The 25,314-nt window shown below is 35.9% G+C and overlaps 1 protein-coding gene and 1 long non-coding RNA gene across 2 annotated transcripts in view; one reads left to right on the top strand and one right to left on the bottom strand.

The window, feature by feature from the left end:
- The window catches only part of LOC107747712 (mitoferrin-1-like), a 22,674-nt gene extending 14,241 nt beyond the window's left edge, over positions 1-8,433 (top strand). The window contains exons 2-4 of the mRNA XM_016562305.1: positions 3,081-3,309; positions 5,105-5,161; positions 7,504-8,433. Of these exons, the coding sequence (XP_016417791.1) occupies positions 3,081-3,309; positions 5,105-5,161; positions 7,504-8,051 (834 nt within the window). The 3' untranslated portion in view covers positions 8,052-8,433. The remainder of the gene's footprint in view (positions 1-3,080; positions 3,310-5,104; positions 5,162-7,503) is intronic.
- Positions 8,434-8,594: 161 nt separating this feature from the next.
- On the bottom strand, positions 8,595-24,878 carry LOC107747711 (uncharacterized). The gene is made up of 3 exons (XR_001640831.1): positions 24,864-24,878; positions 17,458-17,464; positions 8,595-9,039 (listed from the first exon to the last, which is right to left on the bottom strand). It is a non-coding gene; the product is annotated as an uncharacterized LOC107747711 (long non-coding RNA).
- Between the last annotated feature and the right edge of the window lie 436 nt (positions 24,879-25,314).

Genomic DNA, 25,314 nt, shown 5'->3' with positions numbered 1-25,314 from the left:
AAAATCTGCTACCTTCTGCCAGAAAGTTGTCAATGGGAAGAAGGTTTACCTTCCAACATGACAATGACCCAAAGCACACAGCAAAACTGAGCACACAGTGGTTGAAGGAGAAAAAGGTGAATGTACTTGCATGGCCTAATCAGAGCTCAGACTTAAACCCCACTGAAAATCTGTGGAATGACTTGAAGACTGCAGTCCACAAACACTCACCATCACATTTAACTGAACTTGAGCAGTTCTGCAAAGAAGAGTGGGCAAATATTGCAAAGTTAGTAGAGACAGAGACAAATCCCAACAGACTAAAAGCTGTAATTAAAGTAAAAGGAAGTTCAACAAAATACTGACACAAGGGGCTGATCCTTTTTCCCACTCAGTGATTCTGTTTTTTAATTTTTTTCTGACATGTTGGTGTTATATCTTTCACTTTAATGTTATAAGTTGCACTGAGTAAATACAGTTGGATAAAACAAAAACTGTGTCTGTCTTCATTTCAGGCTGCAAAGCAACAAAATGTGATTATTTTAAAGGGTGATGATTCTTTTCTATACCCACTGTATACCTAAAGTATTATGACTGATCTTTATATTAAATATTTAAACATTGGAGAAGTGCTCACTAACACAGATTTAGACAGATTTGTGAACAATATTTGAGAGAAATAGGCCTTTTGTGTACATAGAAAAAGTCTTAGATCTTTGAGTTCAGCTCATGAAAAATGGGGGCAAAAACAAAAGTGTTGCATTTATAATTTTGTTCAGTGTATATTAAATATTTTCTGTAGTTGAAAGAACAGTGACTAAAAACATGATTTAAAACATATAATATCTTGATAACTAGTATATATAACCAGTGTTGGGGGTAACGCATTACAAGTAATGCGAGTTACGTAATCAGATTACTTTTTTCAAGTAACTAGTAAAGTAACGCATTACTTTTTAATTTACAAAAAAATATCTGTTACTTTTTCAAATAAGTAACGCCAGTTACTTTTTTCCCATTTATTGGTTAAAAGCTCTCCTGTCCCCTTGTTGAGAGAAATCGGGAGTAAGATGTTACTTTAGTTCTAGAATAAATGTGCACATGCATTAATTCTTCTCACTCACTCGCAAAAAAAATAAATAAAAAAATGTTCCTGTCGTGACTGTCACCTCTCATATATGACATTTGCTTGATAGTAACCAAGTGTGCCACACAAGTCCTGAAAAGTGAAGCCAAAACGTTTCGATCGCCCCCAGGTGGCTGGACCCAGTATAGGTCATAAACCCCACCCTCTCCATGTAATCTAATGGGACAAACTAAAGAATTAATTTACACTTCAAATAATTTTTATGTAGTTTTTATCACACTAATGCAGTAAAAGTTTAGTTTTAGTTAGTTATGTGATGCTATAAAAACAGGAATGTGACGTCATGATTGACTTTGACAGCTTCTGTTTTTTGTTTTGTGAACACAAAAAGTGTCTACACAAAAAAGTTGTTTTGGTTTGGTTTGTGGACATAAAAAATGTGTTTAAGTCCTAAGAAGTGTTTCGCGCTGTCTCTTTTTTTAATGAAGGATGTTTTTGTTTGTTTTTTTCTCAAGGGAAGTGTGTAACCCATTCAGGTTTGGAGTTTCAAACATGTTCATAGCATTACATGTCTTATTTGACTATATTTGAGGAAACGACATTGGCTTAGTGTTTTTTGTGGCATATTTAGCTGCTCTTCTGCTTTTTGTTTGCTAAAGTTCTTCAGAATGCAGAGAAATGTATTCCTAAAATAGTTGCAAACGTTTGCAAAAGCATTGCTATAATTATTATTATAATGAAGCATGAGTTGAGATTACAGAACAGCTTGAAATGGGGAGTTAAATCTGTTTGAAACGACTCAATCCACCCTGATGAATGTTTTCAGGGAGATTTCTTGCTATTCCAGCATATTCCAGTTAGCTGTTGCTGTTTGATGACAGGGATTTTCTGATGATAGTTTTGGGTAAATTCAAACATATCGGGGTGTTTGTCTAGTTCACTAGTTAAAGAAGAACTAATTTAACCCTTTTGCTTAGCTGTAATAGTATCTTGTTCAAAGTAAGTTGTAAGCGGTCACACTGGCTTGTCTAGTGTTTAGATGTAAGTGGTAGAATTAAAAAGATAATGGGAAAGAATGACTGAAAAAGAAGTGTTTTGGTTTAATTTACAAGTTTAAACTTGTTTTACATGGACTATATAGACATACTTAAATGATTCTTTCACTTCATCATCATCATCATATATCATATGCATGTTGCAGTCTAGATCTCCTTTTGTTTTAAAACAGTCTAAAATATTTGAATGGTTAGATATTGCAGGTGTATAGCGAAACATGTTTTAACAAGTCATATACTGTATGAGTTCTTTTCAGTGAATCATTTAAAATTGTTCCCAAATGTTCTGAATCACTATTTCTCAATCACCACAGTTAGTCGGAGTCAAAATGATTTTTAAAACATTTAGTAATTATTCATATGTGGTCAAAAAGCCTGTATAAAAGTGTACTCCCTTCAAAGTTATTGGCACAAAAAACTGGGTGGTCATCGTTGTGCACTTTATGTTGCTCAGACGTTTCTGGCCGGAATAAGCTTCAGTTTGTGGATCAGGCTTTATTCTGATAGCCTGGTTGCTGTGCCCCTCAGTCTCTGTGTGTTATGATGATTTTTGCCAAATCATTCATATTAAACAAAGCATGTTTTATAACTGAGTCGAAGTGTTGGGTAAGCAGAAAGATTGACTGCTTCGATCTCTGTCTACATATTGTTGGTATTTCCTTCCCTTTTTGTTAACAATTTAACTATCCTTTTTATTTCTGTCAGAAAATATATATTTTTAGGGGTCTCTGTAAATGATATAGATATTTTTGGTGGAATTTAATGAAAAGCTATGACATCGGAGATTTGTTTTGAGGTGAAACTGCCTTGTATGCCACACAATGTCAGAACGCAAGAAAAAAATAACTGATCTTCATGATTTGGTCTAGTTCTGAAACTATGTTTGAAAATATATACATATCAAGAGTTGTTCTTTTTATGGTTGATATGCTTATATGCTGCTGTTTTTCTGTCCATAGACACGTATGCAGAGTTTACAGCCGGACCCAAAGGCTCAGTACCGCAGTGTGTACAGTGCACTGAAGAGGATTGTGCGGACTGAGGGTCTCCTTCGGCCCTTGAGGGGCCTCAATATCACTGTGCTGGGGGCCGGTCCTGCACACGCACTCTATTTCGCCTGCTACGAGCGGATCAAGCACAACCTTAGTGACGTCATACAGAACGGAGGCAACAGTCACATTGCCAACGGTAGGAGAAGGGATTATTCTGTGAGTTCTTAAAGGCATAGGTCACCCAAAATTTAAAACTTGCTGTTAATTTACTCACCCTCAGGCCATCCAAGATAGGTTACTTTTTCTCAAGTAGAACAGTAAAGAAGATGTTTAGCTGAAACCATGGTCCTTGGTGTTTCATACAATGCAATTAGTTACTCCCGGCACTTGAGAGTAAAAAAGAAAAGCATATCAGGCAACACAAAATTAATATCCGTGGCTCCTGACTATATATAGAGGTCTTATGAAGCGAAACGATCAATCAATGCAAGAAACCGATCATTATTTACAACACCTTCAGATTACATCAGACCTCTCTTTCAGACAGATGAGACGTGCAAGTATTCAAACTTAGTTTTATTAATTGATACATTAGGTATCATTTGCATCTTTTTACAAAGGTGTGTTTGAACTAAGAATCTGATGTTTCCTTGAGGCTGTAGATCTGCTGAATATCCAATGATACCATAGCTTCATATTTTTATTTCTCTTCTTTGTACTGCCTAAGTTTTAACTCCTTTTCCTATAACAACTGTATGCGTGTGTGTGTGTTGGGTGTATGTGTATGTTAGACTAGTTTAAGTGTTTATGTAGTTAATAAAGTCTTACTTGTATCACACTTGAGGTTGTTCATTGTTTGCTCATAACCGCAGTCCCTAATCATGCAGATTTTTGCTACATGCTCTGTGTAGTATTGTACAGTAAGAAAGTTATTTCCCTTAACCAGGAAATTAACGTTCTTAGAATTGACAGACAGTTGACCCTGAGAGGTCAAGTAAATACTTACAGCGGATCTAAATATTTATAATTAATTATAACTAGTTATGATTAATTATTCCTATTTCCCCTTTGAGCTGATTCGCTACACATTATTACCTGTAATTCATAGCCTCAGGCAAACGGGAAAGCTGATTCTTTTCTGCAAACTGGTTCTTTCAGAGAGTTCGCTTCTGGTTCAAATAACTGATTCACCAGTTTATGTAATCATGCAATGACATCAGGTATATGCAATTATATTTTCAAAGTACCCAATAGTGATGTGATGTAAAACACAGATGTTTTACATGTCTAAAGCATATAAAGTGAATAAACGATTCAGTCCGATTTGGTGAAATGGTTCAACTAGTTCGCTAAAAAGAACTGGTTCAAAAGAACGATTCGTTCGCTAACCGGACATCACTCCGGACCATTTGCCTAAGGCTAAGGATTACAGGTAATGATGTTGAAAATAGTTTCTAATAGTAATAGTTTCTAGCACAGAGTGATTGTTTCACTTCATAAGACCTCAATATATTGTAAGGAGTCACGCATATTAATTTTGTGTTGCCTTGATATGCTTTTTTGACTCTGAAAGTGACTAGCTGTGGACTTGCATTTTATGAATCACCAAGAACTGATTTCTGCTAAAAACTTTCTTTACTGTTCTGCTGAAGAAAAAATGTCACCTACATCTTGGATGGCCTAAGGGTGAGTAAATTAACAGCAAATTTGCATATTTGGTGAACTATCCCTTTAATGAATGTCCATTGCTAGATTTCTGACTCTGAACTCAAGAGCAAGAGATCAAGGGTTTAAAATTTGGCAGGTTCAGCATTGTTGTGTTTCCGTTGTGCCATCGTTTTGAGGAAAATGAATGGAAAAGCGCCCCTTTGTCTGTTGTATAGGACATTGTAAAAGTAGCATATGAGTTTATGAGTTTCTGTTCTGTTTTTTCCACATGTTGTGACTTGATATGGTGATGTACGTAATTTTTCTTCTCTTTTCCACTTCAGGTGTGGCAGGAAGTGTTGCCACTCTTCTCCACGATGCCTTCATGAACCCAGCAGAAGGTATTCTTCTACTGTCAATACCAGTCAATAATGAATCTTATATTTTTAATACTGTTACAAGTAAACTGTAAAGTGGTTTGTTTTTGGGTCTTTCAAGATAACTGTTGCAGTCTACGCCCAAGAAATTTCACATTTCATCAGTATTAATTTTAGATTTTATCTGGGGATTCACAATCTTTTTGTGAGCTGATTTTCTTTTTTTTTTTTTTTTTTTGATTTACTTAATAGAAGCTTTTCATCAGCTCACGAACCTCCTGCAGTTCCCTCATGAATCCCAGTTTGGAAACCCTTGTCTAGACAATAGAAATATGTCATTAAAATCAAATGAGTTATTATTATTATTATGATTATCTTGTATATAATTTCTTTATTTCTATAATATTTTCACCAAAAATTTTAGTTACAATAGGTTGCAAGAGTGTGATTATAAACACAGAGAGGTTGTGAAAATGACTCTGTGGAATTCGGCTCCTCGTGTTTCAACTGTTCTTTATCAAATCTTAAATTGTCTGATTCGGTCTGATACCCTACACTAGTGAGTAGATGAGTTGACCTGTTCACTGTGATAACGTTTAATGTCCTCTGTGGTCCCATTTAGACAGTTGTTAGCAACAAGTAAAGGCTGTAAAAAACAAAAAACAAGGGGTTCTTACTGATGTATTTTATGTCGTAGAATAAAACATGAAAATATCTGAGCTTGTGTTAAACATACCTTATTTCAGAAATTTAACCGAAAACCCATTCAAAAAACTAAACCGGACGTGCTAAAATGCAAACTTGTTTTCGGGTTGTGCCCAACAAAAATGAGTCATTCCAACCATGGTTGACTAATATGGGTTCTTAATCACTGATTTCAGTATAATACTAGCAGATATGATGCAAACCTAATTGCTGAATTGACCCTTCGCAAACATCCCCCCCCCTTAGTTACTGTTGCTACGTCCGACATGCCATGGCGCTCTCACACCACACATCATGTTCTCACATGGTGAAAATTACATTGAGGAAACTGACAACACGCCGTCAGACAAGACAGAGCAGGTTATTTTTGGTATGAAACAAAGTCTCAGCATTCAAATTTGGTAATTTTTTTAATTTTAAAGAAATTCAAACAATAAATACCGTTTTGTGGCTCTTTAATGTGTCGTGACCACTGAATATATATATATATATTCTCTATTATAGATCAGTGGTCATGACAGATCGCTGTAGCGCCTCAGTTCAAGTGGCAAGTGAACCGATCATCTCTTCCTCTTTACAAGTTATAGCAAGAAATAAACATGAATGAACATCAGAAGTAGGGCTGCACAATTAATCGGATGTGATTGTCATGCGTATTTGTCAGTAAAGCCGGTTCTGTAATTAGTAGTAAATCTCCATCACATGCTTTCAGATGGAGCATGCTTTCAGAGCTGTAGTTCACTGACAAGCTACGGAAAATCACGTTCATAATAATCGCAGACGATTTTAAATCGACGATTTATGAAATCAAATATAACGTTCTGCGATTATGAAAGCTGTTCGCGTAGCTTGTCAGTGAACTACAGCTCTGTGTAGTAAATACTGCTCCACCTGAAAGCACGTGAAAATACCACATTTAATAACATGTTTTTACTCCAAACTCTCTTCATAAAGTCAGTCGAGTGTTTGAAATAAATCCTTCTGTGAGATGATGTGGCTTCTAACACAGAATAATGCACGCAACATATTTCATAGTATTCGAAGCAGTGATAAAGGCTATGTCGATTAAGCATTGCATTGTTATATACTTTATTATAATAAACATTATAATAAGACAAACTCCGATAAACCATATATTGTTGTAGTCGTGTGTTTATTAGTCACATTGAATCAATGAAAGCAGTTTAAGCTTCTGTTTATTCAGCAACAGCTATAGGGATTTCCTGTGTTTCTTCTGCAAGGCTATTTGGAGTTTCAGCGCGAGAGCGCCCTCTGGCCTTCGGATGGAGATTTACTACTGATCACAGAACTGTGCTTCACTGAAAGATACAGGACAATCGCAGCTTCTGCCTAATCGTGATTTATCGCCTTTGCGATTTAATTTTGATTAATCGTGCAGCCCTAATCAGAAGGTATCTTTTTTTAACCGCAAAAAAAGACGTCAATACACACCATTTTTCAAGTTCAAAATGATTGGTCAGATCGCCTGTCAATCAAACTCCAGGCGAAGTGTGACACATAACACTTTTTGTATTATTCATAAAAATCGTGGTTCGTTAGACTTAGCATTGAATCACCCATTTGTATTCTTGATGAGAGTGATGAGTACAATGAATGTTTTAATTCAGTGAATTGAGTCTTTTTCACTCTCTCTCGCTCAGTGGTGAAGCAGAGGATGCAGATGTATAACTCTCCATACCGCAGCCTGTATGACTGCATCCTGACGGTCAGTCGCAAGGAAGGCCTGGCCGCCTTCTACCGCAGCTACAGCACTCAACTCACCATGAACATCCCCTTCCAGGCCGTCCACTTCATCACTTACGAATTCATGCAGGAACATTTTAACCCCCAGCGCCAGTACCGGCCCGAGACACACATCCTGTCCGGAGCGGCGGCCGGAGCCGTGTCCGCTGCCCTAACCACTCCGCTAGACGTGTGCAAGACGCTGCTAAACACGCAGGAGAACGTGGCGCTCAGCTCCGCACACGTTAGCGGACAGCTCTCTGGCATGGTGAATGCACTCAGGACAGTGTACCGGCTGGGCGGCATGCCGGCGTTTTTTAAAGGTGTCAGAGCGCGGGTGATTTATCAGATGCCGTCTACAGCCATCTCCTGGTCCGTGTATGAGTTCTTCAAATACTTTCTGACCCAACAGGAACTGCACATCCAGGAACTGAGGAGAGACGCTCACAAGGCCAGCCCTACATGAGACCCATTAGCACTAAATCCGTTCAGCCCATCCAAAGAGTGAGCGTGAGGATCAACAGACGCTGGAAGATGCCTTTGACTCAAAGGGGAATGTAGATGCTCATTTCTTATGCAGTAGACACTCCAGCATCTTCTTTGTTTGTTGCTAACGTATTAATTTATTGGAAGAGTTTAATGTTGTTACAAGGATGTATGGACGCTGCACACGACAGAACTTACTTATAAACATGATGGAAACAGAAAGGTAAAGATGTGTAGATGTTTTGTTTGTATTCTCACTTACATAACATATTTATGATTGAGCATGATGGAGCACATCTATTTTTATATATGCACACACACACACACCATCTGCTCAATGACACAAACCTGTGAGGAAGAACTTTTTTTTTTTTTTTTTTTTTTTTTTTTTTTTTTTTTTTTTTTTTTTTTTTTTTTTTTTTTTTTTTTTTTTTTTTTTTTTTTTTTTTTTTTTTTTTTTTTTTTTTTTTTTTTTTTTTTTTTGGCTTTTCTGGACTTTTTAATATTTTAGGGGTTCAGAAGAGTTTGCTTTTATTACTTTACTATTTTATTTTTTATTATTATTTTTAAAAAATATAATTTAAGACATTCCTGAATTCTGTTGCGCAATAATCAGACTGATTTTTATTATTATTGCTATTTTTTTATTATTATTGCCTAATCATCTATGAAAGCTGCCTGAGCTTTAAGCTCTGCATTTTCTATTCAAATTTGGACACACTCCTTTTTTTTTTTTTTTTGGTTTTTTTTTTTTTTTTTTTTTTTGTCTTTTTTTGTGTATCTTTTTAAGAAAATATTGATGCATATTAATCTTAGTCAGTACTGGAAGTACTGTATAGAAGTACTGGAATAGGAAACAGTTTTCAGAGGTTTTGGCCTCTATAATTTATAAAACAATGAACAAACTCAGCCTCTTTTTTTATATTCACGTTCGATTAAATTTCATAAACCCTGACAGAAGTTCTAAACTAGATTACTTGCGCCATGAAAACTCAGTTTTCATGCATTCAGTTTATCCAAATATTTTACATTTCACAATTTTTTAGATGGACTAGTCTACTATTGAAATTTGATTTCCAAAGAACTGGATACTAATTTAATGAAATTGCCTGATTTCATCACACTAAAGCACTTATGATTTATAAATTCATAATGTATGTATTCCTCTGTTAATGTGCTCAAAATGTTCACTTTAGCAGAGGAAGTTGAAAGCTGAAATGAATGAGTTTTTTTGTGTGATAACTTTTCTTTTATTGTTTTAGAACATAATTGTCAACGATGATATATATTACCAGTCAAGCCTGTGATATAATTATGAGACGTGATCTATGCAGTGGGTTTTGCAGCTTTAGAAGTTGTCCTGCTTGTTAAAACCCTGAGAAATCCTTATTCCTTAATGAAGTAGACAGAAGGTTTCATAGCTGTGACAATCTATTTCAGTCTGGGAGCAGATTTATTCAGTTTCTGAGCTGTTTGTGAATATGCAGCTGACTCATCCTTTGTGTTCTGCCTCTCTGTGAATCTATAGATTCAGTCGCCCATTCAGAATAAAGCTTGCCTTGTTTTCCAGAAATAGACCTTAGTCAGAGTAGATGGCATATTTCATTAGTTATGAATGAAAACAAGGCTGTGGGAGACATCAGAAATCCCCCAAAAAGATGGCTTTTCAGTTTTGTCCAAATGATTGACAAGAATGAATTCTGTAATTTGAAGCTTTATTTAAATCAATAGTTAACTAAAAAAAATTAAACTTATCGAGTAATTTGCTGACTTTTATGTGGTCCCAATCTGATATCACTTTTGTTCTTCCACGAAACACAAATTAAGATATTTTAATATTCTCATAATTTTTGCCCATCCATTGAAAGTCCACATAACCAATATGTTCAAGCTTCAAAAAGTTCATAAAGACATCATAAAAGTAATTCACATCCATCAATCTGTCGGTTTAATCCAAGTCTTCTGAAGAGACACAAATGCTTTATATAACGAACAGATTTAATTTAGGCTTTTATTCACAAATAGAACATACATCGAGTGCAACAAACATGGTAAACAGAAGCTCAAATGTACTTGCTTGGCGCACACACACACACACACACACACACACACACACACTCTCTCTCTCTCTCTCTCACACACTCACACACACACACACAAAGATTTGTTTTCATGTCAACCAAGTATAGTTAAGCTTCTGTTTACCATATTTGATCAGAAGAATTGGAATCAAACCGCTCGATTCATATGGATTTACTGTTATGTCTTTATGAACTTCTTGAAGCTTGAATTTAGTTGTGTGGATCTTTACTCTCTTATGGGTTTGGGTGAGTAAATCCATCCTTTTTTGGGTGAACTAAACATTGAAACTGACATTCAGTCCAAAGTATCAATGTTCCTAAGGCTTTATACAAACAATTCTCTCCTCATATTTCTTGAATGAGGCCCAAAATGTCCGTTTTATAGTTTTACAAACAAGAAATACGGCACATGCTCTTAAGGTCAGTGTTGAATTTGCACTGGAATCACGCACAATAATCAAGAGAGTAGAGGAATGGATTTGTAAATAGTGTATAGTATATTCGTAAGAGTTGTTTGTTTTGACAATCATTTGAATTCTATTTTATCGGACTTTTAGCTCTTGATTGAGATGATACGCATGTATTGTGTGCAGGACGTCCTGTTAGTGGACCAACAGATGAAACGCACACCAAAAGCATCCTGCAGCCTTCGATATCACAGCGCCAGTGTTTCATTTGCCTCTTCAGGCGTTCATCAGCCGTTTGCCAGTGTTCAAACTGCATCTTTGCAATCTATGCATAGGACGGGACGGGGTGTGAGAGGGTTTCTGGTTTTACACTGAGCTGACCGGTTCAGCTGTAGCTGTGTTCTGTTTGGTCTGTGCCTTTCCTGTGTCCTCTCTCACTTCCTGTTCCCTTGGACTTTTGTCCTCGGCCTTCTGTTTATTTCATCTCATAAGGGCTGGATGTTCCTAATGCCGGTCCAATGAGATTTTTGTTTGTTTGCCTTCTGATTAAATGCTTATTGGTTTAGTACTTGATTTGCTGTGTGTTTCCAGACCAGTTTTTCGACTAGCGTCTAGGAACCAAAGAATTGGACGTCTTCTCTCACTATCATTACAGTATAGCTTTATATATCACTAAACTTACACATGCCTTTCAAATCGGGGAACGATGACGTTAGCGTTTGACATGTTGAGATTTGTATGGCAATGGTTTAGGTTTCCCTGTTTTAGGATGCGTAGTTGGGTCATTACAACTGAGATGATGGATGTGGTGATATTTATCATGAGGGGCTGCACAAAGCAGATTTTTATTTTATTTGACTGATCAAGGGCAAATTTCCGTTACCCTTTGGATCCCTGTCCTGGGGTGGAAACCCCATGGGTTTGCTTCTTCAGGGTCCAGCATTTTTAAATGCTTCCTATCTGTAATTGATCTGCAAAACGAGCCGTTTTAAAATACACATTGTATTTGAAACCATTTTAAATTGTATGTCAATTTTCTCATTTTAAAGGTTTTGCATTCGGGTCCAGTATTATTAACAACATTCCGTTCGTTCTGTGTATGTTGATGTTGTCTGATCATCACTACGTACCATGTTTTGAGAAAACATAAAACAGATTTATCAATGTCTTATCCTGATATTTGCCACATTGCAGTGAAGTGCTGCAGTGTTAGTCCTCTAAATATGCATCATGAACCAATTCATGTCTTGGCCGCTCCGTGCGCACATTGTAGAAGAAGTGGGAGGGTTTTGATATTAAAAATAGTGCCATCTAGTGTACACAAGTTGTTCTTTTTTTCTCGTTTTACTGCAATGAAAATGTAAAATGTAGACCCTAAAGCTGATTTGTGGAAATGCTGCTACAGTTTGAAACACTGGAGCTGAAATAAAATGCACAATGATCAAATGTGTGTCTTATTTGGTATGTAAGTTTGTGACCTTGTATGAATGTTTGTCGTGAATTAGAGCTGCACAATTAATCGAATTTCTAATCGCGATTACAATTATGCATGCCACAATTGCGTAATCGTTCAAAGCGACAATTAATCGTTCAAAGTCCACTCATGTTATTCTGCCTGCTTAAGATGTGTTTTTTTCTTTCTACTTGTTATCTTAAGGGTTTTTTCCCATTATTTTAGTTTTAGTACATTATAATACCATTCATATTTTTACTTTTTTATAATTTAAAGAAGAAACCAATCCGATGTATAGTTGACATTTGAGGCTTAATACTAAAGCACTAAAAGTTTTTCAGTTATTGTTTTCAGCTTGTTTATTTTCATATAAAAATACGGCATGCAGTTGCATCAAACAATGGAATAAACATCATTCAATGTAAATTGTGATCATCGTAATCAATAATCGCAATTAAAATTTCAAGGGAATAATCGACGATTATGATTTTTGTCATAATCGTGCAGCCATATCATGAACGCATATTCGGCTGAAGTGATTGTGAGTCTCGTTGTATGTCCTGTTAATAAACAATCAAGAAAAATTCAATTCAGAAAGATTTAAATATGCAAAATGTTTTCACTTTTTCTATTTTTAATTAACATTATCTTATTCGATTTCTATAATAAAAAAGACGGTTAAACAATCAAAACCATATGAACCTGCTTTTTATTGTTGTTATCAAAAATATCTGTTTTGAAATACTACCTAATGTAAATAAATAAATAGCCTATTGTTTAAACCGAATGTTTTTTTTAAACATTCTGTTTAAATAAATGTAAAAAGAACAAGTATGAATGAAAATTCATCAAACAAAATGTCAAAAGGGACAAATATTATAAAACATTTTTGAATAACTTAGTCTTTCAAATAAGAGTCAACCTATTCTGAAAAGACAGTAAAAACTCAGTTAAATTCTTCCTTCATTATGTAGTTGACTCTTACCTGAATGTTTGTCAGTGTGGGTTTATTGTGTTCAATTTATCTAACAGCTGTTAGAAAAATATGATGGTTGAAATTTTTATTTGTAGGACAGAACTCCAATGTGCTAAATTATTCTAATTTAAATATCCAGTTAAATTTATTGTAATTTAAGTTGGGTTTGATTAGAACTAGGCTAGATGTAAAATATACATACATACACATATATATATATATATATATATATAAACATCTGACCACTGCAATAGAAAATAGACATTGGTGTAATTGGGCATTTGAGGTATAGATACTGTTCTGAGGTATAGATACTGTCAATTAATAAACATGATGTGTGTTGCTGAGGCGTCCATTGAGGGACCTCTCTGTCTGCAGAGGGCGCTGTTGTCCAGAGTATATGCCTTCTATTACAACAGGGACGGTTTTTTGACTATGAAAGTCAAATAAGGATAACCGTATAAATCCTGTTTCACATAAGAGTGAAGACATTGCTCGGTTTATTATCATCAATAGTAATAATATAGTTTTAGTTGTTTTGTTTGTTTCTGTCATTTAAAATTTTGTTTAAGTTTTAGTAATTTTGTTGTGAATTTTGTCATTTTTATTATTTTTTGTAATTATTTTTAAAAATGTCTATATTGTTTTTATTATTTTGTAGTTTATTTAGTTTTTGTTATTTTAGTACTTTAACTTAGAGTAAACAAAAATGAGAAAACAAGCTAAAATATTTATTTATTATTATTTATTTATTTTTGCTATACATTTTGTCCAGTATTCAAAATAAAAAGAAAATATGACATTATTTCTCATTATTTGACTTTATGTCTTGGAATTGTGATTTTGTGACTTTTTTTCTCACAGTTTGACTTTATATCTTTATATCTTATACCTTTTAACAGGCTTCCATAAAGTTCACTTATAAAGTAATAAAACAATCAAATGAGATAAATATGCTTTTAACTTTATTATGATGTGGCATAAAGTTATGTATCTGTGTCTTTAGATACTTTAGGCCATACAGACTTGAATAAGAAATAAATATGCAAAAATATTTTTGCAAAGGCATTGGCCAATTAATACACTGTCGTTTGCTCTTAGTCACCTGATGAAAGCCTGAGAGGTCATGATGGACTGAAACTCTCAGTCAGTTTGGCTGCATCTCTCCAGCAGCAGTTCTTGATCAGTCCTGCAAGGAAAACAACGTCCTCTGTTCTCCAGTTGTGACACATGTCTGAGGACACGTACACACTCCCCACACACCGCTTGGGCCTTGTTTGGTGTTTTTGTTTGCTCTTGTCTGAGATGGCTGTTTATCTGGGAGGTATAAAAAGATAGTCCTCCATCATCCTGTGCTGAAATGTCCTCATAACCCTCCCAATCACTTCATCTGCACACGCTTATCCTACATCAGATTAAGCAAGGGTCCAGGTCTTAAGTGAATGTTCATTCCCTCACAGAACAAATACATGCTGGAGACACATATTACTCTCCAACCATCCAAAATCATGAGTCATCTGTACATCTTTTCTGAGGGTTTAGTCTTGTGTAAGGCCGCATTACAGTAACATCCTATCTTAAGTCTAAAGTTAAGATCTGACTCCACCATGATACTCAGAGAAACCGTTATGGTTTCAGCTGAGACAGGACTGTAATAGAGCCTTAGCTTCTTTGTTTCTGTGGCCGACTAACTGCAAATCATGAGGATGTGCTGTTGAGCATTGTCTTATCAGTTTGGGCAAATTTGTCACGGCATATTGCAGCGCTGACAATGGCTCTCTTTGTGGAGGAGTTGAACGTGCTCATCACTGCAGCGGAGGAGATTCTGTTTGTTTTGCCAAGCCTCAATGCAGGTCATAATGGTCTTGCGACCACACTGTGTGCTCAATCTTAAGAGCTAGAATTGCCCCTGCACAATTAAACAATGTATTACGGCTGTTGCGATAACAATGAAATGTGCAAATGAATGAAAAGTATCAATTAGCGGAATTACATTTAGATTCGCTCACACTGCATCAGATTGCTTTTTACGAGCCTGTTGTTGTTGTATTTTTTTGTTGTTGTTTTTTGCAGCGTTAAGCCTTATAACCAGTCACACGCGTTTCTGTTGAACTTAGGAATGCATTGACCAATCAGAGGCACTCAGATTAGTCAGCGCTAAAAACGCGTCGATCAGAGGCGTTTAGATTTAAGGGATAGTTCACCCAAAAAATTTTAATTACCCCATGATTTACTCACCCTCAAGGCATCCTAGGTGTAATGACTTTCTTCTTTCAGACGAATACAATCGGAGTTATATCACAAACCTGTCCACATGTCCACATGTCCTGGCTCTTCCAAGCTTTATAATAATGGCAGTGAATTTGTATTATTTTTCAATAGTCCAATAGAAGTCCAATAAAGCACATCTATCCATCATAAAAAGTGTCCCACATGGCTCCGGGGGGTGAATAAAGGTCTCCTGGAGCGAATTGATGCGTTTGTGTAAGAAAAATATCCATTTAAAAATTAATAAACAGTAATCTCTAGCTTCTGCTAAATGTACGTGCGTTCACGGATGACGTAGGACGTAGGCGTAGCTACTTATACTTCGTTTATGTATGTGTAAACCTTTCAAAGCCTTTCAAAGTATAATCTATGTGATGTGCATGAACGCGCGGGCGGTCGACACATGCGCTCTTGAAAGCTTCATCCATGTCTAGTGTCTGCTCTATTTTTCCCCATAAGTTATGGCCGATAACAAATATTTTTGAACTCTTTTAAACCTCATACCCTCTCTCTCACAAGCGCTTGTCAATGCAGCCATCTGTTGTTGTTGCAGTCTCCGCTATTTTGTTGTTGTTGTTCCGTCTCTTTAGTTTCGTTTTTCACTGTGAAACAACGGCCCGGGACCGTGTTGCCACCTTGTGGAACATCTGATTACTGCAAAAAATGCGCATGTGCGACCTGCGCGTACAAAGTTCCAAAGCTCCGGTGAGAATAGTCTCGTGAGAACCAAGTTTTGTTTATAAGCTTCTTTTTTTTTTTTTCTACATCTATAATTAAGATACATTAAGATAAATTTTGAAACAGTCTATTGTTTTTAAACATTATTAAACAGTCTTATTGTCAACAGTTTAAAATATTTTGATTGATTAAATTGGGTAATTTTAATAAGGTGATTATAAAAATTGCCATTACGAATGTAAAAAATGGTTGCTGTGGGATAAAATGTGCCAGATGTTTTGGCCTAAGTTGTGCCAGTGGCTCTCTTTACTAATAGAGATTTGCCTTCAAATGCAGGAAATAATATTACAATTTTAAAAATACATTTGATACATTCATAGTTTTGATACATTCAAAAATTCTTAAAGGGGTCATATGATGCTGCTAAAAAGTCTTTTGAAAGTAGTTTCGCTTTCACAACGAAACACACAGCGCCTTCACGACATGGCGGCGGCGGCAACAATACTACAGCGAGAATAAAAGTTACGCCTTCTTTTTTTGCGTGAACATTTGGGCGGCGTTATGTAAATCTTCCCACATAGTGAGGTAGACATGTGGGGCGTGTTAGAACGAGCCGTTTTAGGTAGGCGTGGTTGAATCTTAAATTTTATAAAGACAATCTCTTTGGATTTGAGACTTTAGTCTTTGCAACTTTACAGATCTTCTTTATGCACCAAGAGCTTGTAACACTCCAAAGAGAAAGGAAAAATTGAAATTGCATCATATGCAATTTCATATGCTTTAAACCTTTTCATAGCTGGTTTATGGATATGAAAAACAAACAAACAAGAATAAAACTTTGAAATGGGATTGTGCATTAATTGATGTTTTTAACCCAGTCTTTTATGTTAATATTTTTATTTGAAATAATTGAACCATTCACATATTGCCCATGCAACAACTTGAATTTACACCTTACGCTGAATGTAGGGCAAGCTGTGTCACTTTGTAAGTCATATTTCTTCGGCCCCTTGTTTTTAATTTTCAAAAGCAGGCATCCTTATAAATTATTATAAGTATTAAATTTATCTCTTTTCTCCTTGCCTTGAACAGCTTTAAGTAAAAAGTGGTACAGCTTGCCCCACTCTGCTATTTTATACAATCCAGACAGTATTGCAGTCTCATATTGCCTCTGACTTGTATCCACTTCGGAATAGCGTCTAATAAATCACTGATCTGACTCTGTATTTTGAAGAGCCAGTTTGACGACATGTTTGAGGACGACGCTCCTTCAATCAGTTTACAAGACAATGAGAGTTCTCATGTGACTTGGGCTTCTCTGTTATCATTCTTTGTGTGTGTGTGTTGGTTGGTTGGGCAAGATCAGCATTTAAGTGTGCTCATCAATAAAGCATTTTGGCTTACGTACATCTATATACAGAGAAAAGGGTGGAGTGAAAGACATTCAGGGAGTAGTTTGAGTGCTCATTATTTTCAAAAGCACATATCCCACTTTGAACAACAGGTGTGAGAAGGGTAATGACAGCTTGTCTAATCTGATGACATCAATCTCCACATGCAGAATACAGCTTAGCAATAGAAAATAGATTTTCATGGTGCTTGGCAATAACTGGCAGGTCAACTTCTGAATGCCGCAATGCATTGAACATACAGTATTTGCTTTAAATATTTTTTCTTTTCTTCAAATGAATAAATATTTTAATCTGAAAAGTCTTTGTACATTTGCCATTAGAAAATGCTATTTATATAAAATATGTAAAAGAAATGGCAGATTTATTTGATGTCCAGTATACTGGTTACACTGTACATATTACACATATGGCAAGTAAATATAAAATTAGTATTTTTTATATTTATATTAAAAATAACAATGTGGCAATTGCTCCAGGTTATAATTACTTATTAAATCCATGTTTTTCATTATGTTTACTTACCAATGACAATGTAATGTAAAAATACCATTAGACTAAGTGTGAAATGTTTTTTGGATGCTTAATTGGATATTATTTACAATTAAATTCAAAATGTATAGTGCAAATTTATATTAAATGCGATTAGTTGAACTTAAGAGCACTTTTTTGATTCACTTAAGTACACTGTAAAAAAAGTTAGTTACATTTACGGTAAAATACCGGCAAGCTGTGGTTGCCAGAACTTTACTGTGAAAAATACGGTAGCAACATTTTAAGTTTTACAGAACTATTTAAATTTACAGTGAAAAACCGTATTTCATTAACTGATACAATGTTAATATGTTCACAGTGTGTTTTTTTCATCTCACACATTTAACCCCTTTAATTCCACAGAAAAATCCTCAGTTTTAAAGAGCACTTATATGTGTCCACACTACAGAGAGCTGAAGTATCACTGAAGCAGTGGTGAAGTTAATGAGATAATTAAGTGACTACTTTGAAGTCACCATAATGGCGATCAGTGTTTGCTTTAGTTGGGCTCTTGAACCTTGACTTTTTAAAAATAGTTTTTCTTTGATTGATTTAGTTAGCTGTCTTTATTTAACACAGTTTTTATAGCAAGAAAAAACAAAATTATCTACGATTAGATAAAACTGGTGTTTGTGATGTCAAGACCCTCATGAACTAGTCTGATTCACTGATCTAACCTAATGTTTAATCTCTTATTAAGTGTGTGTGTGAAATATTACTAATACTCTTGAATTGTACCACTGATACTACTGCAATCAATCATTGTGAAACATTCCTAAGCACAATATGCACAAATAAAAGTTTTGAACTATGGCAGAATTTAAACACATACAGACATCAACATTCAGCCAATGAATCTCAACATTGGTGACAATAAAAAAAAAGAATAATAATTCTGCAATGCATGCTGGGAGTTTTGTACTGGCACCCAGCATGCATTGCGGCATGATTTAAAAATTTTTTTATTAATAGTCACCATTGTTGAGATTCATGTGCTGATTCTTGATGTCTGTGTGTGTCTAAAAGGTACAGTAGCTCTAATGGTTTTGTGCATGAAATGTTTTTAAATTCCTTTACAATAGTTTGTCAACTTATCTTGTAGAGTCATATTAATACCATAAACAAAAAATTTATTTACCCATATAATTAGACAAATTGAGATCATGAATCATGTCATGAAATTATCGTTACATCATCATTAATAGTTATTAAAACCACTTCATTGCAATTTCTCTCAGCTTTTCTTGTCATAACAAGTGCGTTTTACAAACACAGTTATAACAGCAGAAAAAAATTAACAATAAAGAGTCAAGGGTCAAGAGTCCAACTAAAGCAACCACTGATCGCCAAAATGGTGAGGTCAAACAAAACATTTTCAATACAATATACACCTCTGTTAATTCTCAAAAATGTTTTGTGGATATATGACAGAAATAAAGTCAAACTGGTTAGTAATGTGTGAAGCTGGAAATGCTGTTTGTGGAGTTGTTTAATCATCATCTGCTGTTTTATTTCAGTTGATTTCATTTAAGACTGTGGCTGAAGTCAGTTGTTGTTTCATTTCTTGCTCTTTTCTTCAGTGATTCTGCTTGTTAACAGCAGCTGTTCATCATTGGTTGAATTCACTCATTAGTTTTTATTCTCTCTGTCAGGTGAACTCTATTAGTAAACTCATGGAATAGTGAATGAGGGATTAGGGTGTGATTTCAGACACAGTCTATGAGTGTTGACTCTGAGGCTACTTTCTCGAAAACAAAGGTTAGATCTATTACAGTTATTCACCGTATATAGTAAGGAAACTTACTGTTAATCATTTAACAGGTTTTTACTGTGGCATTTGTACAGTCTTTTACCGTTAAAATCACGATCATTTTTTACAGTGTAAGATTTAAGTACATTTTTAAATGTAATTTCATAATTCTTTTGTGCTTGTGTCTTTTGTTCTTTTGTGAATGTACTGACAAGCATTTATGGTGAACTAAAATATACTTTGTAATTTCTATTGAAACTTATATGTTGAATATTTAAATATATTTTAATTACACATTTGTAATGATGAAGTTTCCATTTAGTACATTTAAAATATATTAACTTTTGTAAATAATATTGAATAACACACTATATTAGAAATTTTAATCAAGTACTTTGCATGTGCTTTAGTATGTTAGGCGACTAGTTACTTATTTAAAGCACAACAAAAGATTAGATGTAACGATTTAAATGTACTTTAAAGAAAAAGTGTACTTAAGTACTCAAAGTGTACTTAAGTGTGTTAAGAAATAATCATTAAAGTGTCTCTCTTTAAGTACACTTAAGTGGCCTTTTAATTAATTAATATTGTATTATCTGCAAGTACTTTTTTAAAATATACTTTTAAGATTTTAAGTGCACTACAAATGCACATGCAATACAATTAAGTGAACTTCATTCTTACAATGGGAGGTTACAGTAATATAGGGACCAGGGGCTAACAAAATGCACAAAAATGAATCATACAAACACAATAAAAGTAGTGTGTGTTATGGAAAAGAGGAGCTAACATTCAGTATACATATCTGCTTTTGTGTTCCATGGAAGAATGAAAGTCATATGGGTTTCAAAAGACATGAGAGTGAACAGATGAAGACTGAATGTTCACTTCTGAGTGTACTATCTGCCATAATTATACACTGTTGTTAAACAATTTAAATGTCTAATTTAAAACTTAAATTAAACTCGGATTAACTGATTTTTAATATATAAACTCAAGGGAAATCAACTCTGGTTCTTTGCTAAATAAACATTCTGAATAACCAAACGCAGTTTCATTTGAAAATTTAACTGTTTTACTATGTAGTGATTTCGTATGAATTTGCTTGAAAAGCATGAAGGTTCATTAGCCAGTGTTTTTGAGGAAAATAAAGATAAACATCTGCTAATGTAGTTGTCATAGCATAAAATGTAAAATTATTCAAAGAGGCCACTAGTGGGGTAAGAAAATAATAATAATAATAACTGGAATCTCTTCTACTTAAGCTTCCTGGTGAGTGTCCGTATCAGTCATGCGTCTGATTAATACCCATGTCTGTTCCACTGCTAAATGGCCTGTAACAGGGCTGCTGGTTAGAGCAATACGTGAATCAGTCATGATAAAGTCGACAGTCAGAGACCCAGGTCTGTGTTCCCCCAGCTCTCTGACCCTGCCTGGGCATGATTGGTCACTCCAGATGGGGTCAAAGGTCAGGGCTGGTGTGATCCTGTGACTGCTCTTCCCTGAGAGGGTCAGTCGGGGAGCATACAACCACACACCAGCACATAGTCCCATCCTCAGACATTTAAACATAAAGACACAGACTCATGTGTCTGCTGTGTTTAATGTGGGCAGGCTGTAAACTATCTTTTATCAGTATTAAGCTGCAGCACAGCTGGAATTGTAGCCATTCCTTCTGACTGAAGTTGAAGAATGATACAAACTTGTGCTCGCTCCTCATGCTTGGTTGTACTCTAATGCATTCATTGTACATAAGCTCTCTTAGCGAACAAAGAAAGATATTTTTAACAGTATCGTAGACATAGCTTAGGGTTCATGAAGCATGTGTTACAAAGGGGAAGTCTTCCATGTAGGCTATGAAGATCTTACCTGATAGCGTCTTTGTTGAGATAAACATCATGTTGTCCATCATCACCCCTTGCTCAGTATTTGCTAATGCAAGCAACACTACTACTATTGTTCAAACTACTTTGGGTTAGGAATTTTAACAAACTCTTATTTCAGTCAGGACCACTCTATTTGATTAAGATTGTTGTAGAGGTCCTGCACATTATTTTGGCGACAGGCTTTGCTCTGAAGGGTCACTGAGCTTTGAAACCCCCGAAGCCTAATGCAATTACCATAATTTTTAATATGCAACAGATATAAAATTCCATGTAGAAGTGATACAGGTCTGTAAATAAGACTGGACAAGATTAAGCAATGATTAGCTTATAGATGATTTCTGTGGACAAGACGCTAAGTGATCGCGCCTGCATAAGGAGGAGCTGGGGATGGAGAAGGGCAAGCGCATGTCTGTGCGACAGACTAAGGCAAGTGTAAGTACGGATGAACTTATATATCTCATTTAATTGTAGTGTGAAGAGTTACAATCAGCAGAGCGACAGCTGATGCTGGCTGTCACACCGTGATCTGCCTGAACTACGCTTGAGCTCCATTCATCACTCAAACTACATTTCAGTCAGAACCACTGACTGACTGTTGGATTATGATTATTGTCGAAGTCCTGAGCATTATTTTGGCGGTAGGCTTTGCTCTGAAGGGTTCAGATTCTGAGCTGTTCACAAGCAAACCTCCCTGAGGTTTGAAACCCCCAACACAGTGACGTAGAGGTGGCACAATGAGGTGGCATGCCTTGATATTAAAGGGAGTTGCTCCATACTCTGCCTCTGTCCCTCCATCAGTGACCACTATGCTCACAACTTAGATAAACTGCTGCACTTCTTCAATCAGCTGTCCTCGAACCATCAGTGGAACACTGGTCTGTGTACCTCCCACTCTCATGGATCAGTCTTTGTCTAGGCCCTACTGATTCTCTGTCCAGTATTAACTTTTGTGGATGCTCTCTTGTCTCAGCACAGCGGAGAAAGCATATTTCAATTATAATCTGAAATGCTGTTCTCTGGTAAGCGATTGGTGAGGGTATTAACAGAAAACTGATGTACGTCAGACAAAATGTTGAATAGAGTTCATGAGAAGGAAGACTGATGCTCAATTTATTATCCCCCCAACAAAATAGAGTATACCGGTTAGCTTACTTGAAGATAGGTGATCATTGTCTCCAATAATACTGCAGCTAAAAACCAGCTTAAACCATCTAAGAACCCCTAGCAACCATGCAGAACACCCTAGAAGGTGCCAGTAAGCAACCACCCCGGACACACTAGGAATGCCCTAGCAACCACCTAGAACACCAAAAAATATCCCTAGCAACCACCTAGAAGACCATATAAACCCTCTATAACCAACCATAACACCCTAGAGGGTGCCAGTAAGCATCCACTCAGAACACCATAGAACCCCCAAGCAACCACTAAGAACATAAACCACAAGAAACCACCCCAGACACCCTAGGAACCCCCTAGCAACGACCCAGAACACCATAAAAATACCATAGCAACCACTCAAAACACCCCCTAGCAACCACATATAACCCTCCAGAAGGTGCTAGAAAGCATCCACCTAGCAAAAACCCAGAACCCCTTAAGAACCCCCTAGAAACCAACTAGGACACCATATAAACACCCTAGCAAGCACCAAGAACACCCTAGCAACCACCTATAACACTCTAGTATGTGCCAGTAGGAAACCGCCCTGGACACCCTAAGAACCCCCAGCAACCACCCAGAACACCATAGAAGGTCCCAGAAAGCATCTACCTAGCAACCACCCAGAACACCCTGGAAACCCCCTAGCAACTACCTAGAACACCATAGAAACCCCCTATAGAACACCATAGAAACACCCTAGCAACCACTAAGAACCCCCTATCAACCACCTATACCACCCTAGTATGTGCCAGTAGGAAACCGCCCTGGACACCCTAAGAACCCCCAGCAACCACCCAGAACACCATAGAAGGTCCCAGAAAGCATCTACCTAGCAACCACCCAGAACACCCTGGAAACCCCCTAGCAACTACCTAGAACACCATAGAAACCCCCTATAGAACACCATAGAAACACCCTAGCAACCACTAAGAACCCCCTATCAACCACCTATACCACCCTAGTATGTGCCAGTAGGAAACCGCCCTGTACACTTTAAGAACCCCCAGCAACCATCCAGAACACCATAGAAAACACCCTAGCAACCACTCAAAACACCATATAAACCCTTTAGAAACCAACCATAACACCCTAGTGCCAGAAAGCATCCACCTAGCAACTACCTAGAACACCTTAAGAGCCCCTTAGAAAGCACCCAGAACACCCTTGGAAACCCTCTAGCAACCATACAGAACACTCTAGAAACCCCTAGCATTCTGGTGCGGAGTTTTGCATAGGTATATTTATGTAGCAAAGATGGCCAGATACAGGAGGTCATCAGGCAGTACTGTCAAGCATCAGCTTCAAGCAAACTTGACTTTCTAACACTCAAAGGAGCATCCGATTTTCTCCATCAGAGCAGGTGATAATGGAGGCGTTTGCAACGTTGACAGTCAGGTCAGGTGTGGTTCCCAGGAATTATATCTAATAATCTTTATTGGAAAGAATGACGCCTCACCCAATCACTGAATAGGGCTTCATTAGAGGCGAGGATGCCCTGCTGCTCACAAATCTGCTGCAGTGTTTTCACAGAGGGTGTGTGTGCTAAAAACAAAGTAGAACAACAATGAGGCTCATCAAAACGTGGTGGTCATGTGACGTGTTTCTTGAATGTCTTTGGAGGTGTGAGCAAAGACATGACATTCAATAGAGTGTTGAGTATCTGAAATCAGGAGAGAAATTTCCATCAGTAATACAGATAACCATCAATCTATGAAAAGTTCCCTTTTTCCAAGAAAATTGCTATGGTTTGTTCATTGAATGCTGGCCGGACACCCTGTTTAAAACCTGTATCTCATAAGCAGACCCAACACCTTACACTGCCGACCCTTATCAGCTTGTTTACAGGTTTCTGTCTTCATCTTTCAGACTCAACATGCCGGCTCTGTCACAAAACACACAAAAACCTATAAATCATTCCAACAGAGGAAGCTGATCTCGTTTGTTTGCTGATCACTGACCAATGATCAAAGTCTTATTTATTAGATGCTTTACAAAAATGTTTGTTTTAAGACATTTGTCTTACATACAAATTACTTAGCGAGTCAACAGGACGTATGTTTTTGAATGAAAATGGAGAAGATTTTAATAATAATTATAATTAATATATAATTATTTTTTTCCCCTAATATTACATAAATAAAGAAATAAGCAGCAAGTCAGTTTTCAACAGCTTTGGATAATAATACGAAATGAAAATATTTAAAAAGTTGAGAAACACACACACGTTAACATGAACTATTAATAAAAAATACTTTAAAAATATTTAATCTTAGTTAATGTTAATGTCAACATTTACTAGTGGATTAAGAATTATATTATTTAATGGACCTGAGCTGACATTAAGTAACAATGAACAGTTGTATTTTTATTAACTAACATTAACAAAGATTAAAAAAAAAAAAATACTGTACCAAATGTATTGCTCATTGTAAATGATTTTTAATGCATTAACTAATGTTAAGTAAGTAATGGGACTTATTGTAAAGTGTTACCATTGTTTTTGAAAAATATATTTTAAATATATTATATTATATATTACAAATTTGTAAAAATAATTAATATATTTAAGAATTGTTCAATTACATTTTTAATATATAATATAACATAATAGTATAATATAATATAATTTAGAATTTG

This window comes from Sinocyclocheilus rhinocerous, unplaced genomic scaffold (genome assembly GCF_001515625.1).
Source record: "Sinocyclocheilus rhinocerous isolate Xijiao unplaced genomic scaffold, SAMN03320098_v1.1 scaffold2816, whole genome shotgun sequence".
Lineage (NCBI taxonomy): Eukaryota > Metazoa > Chordata > Actinopteri > Cypriniformes > Cyprinidae > Sinocyclocheilus > Sinocyclocheilus rhinocerous.
The sequence above is the reverse complement of the archived record's forward strand: the minus strand, read 5'-3'. Positions and strand labels throughout refer to the sequence as shown.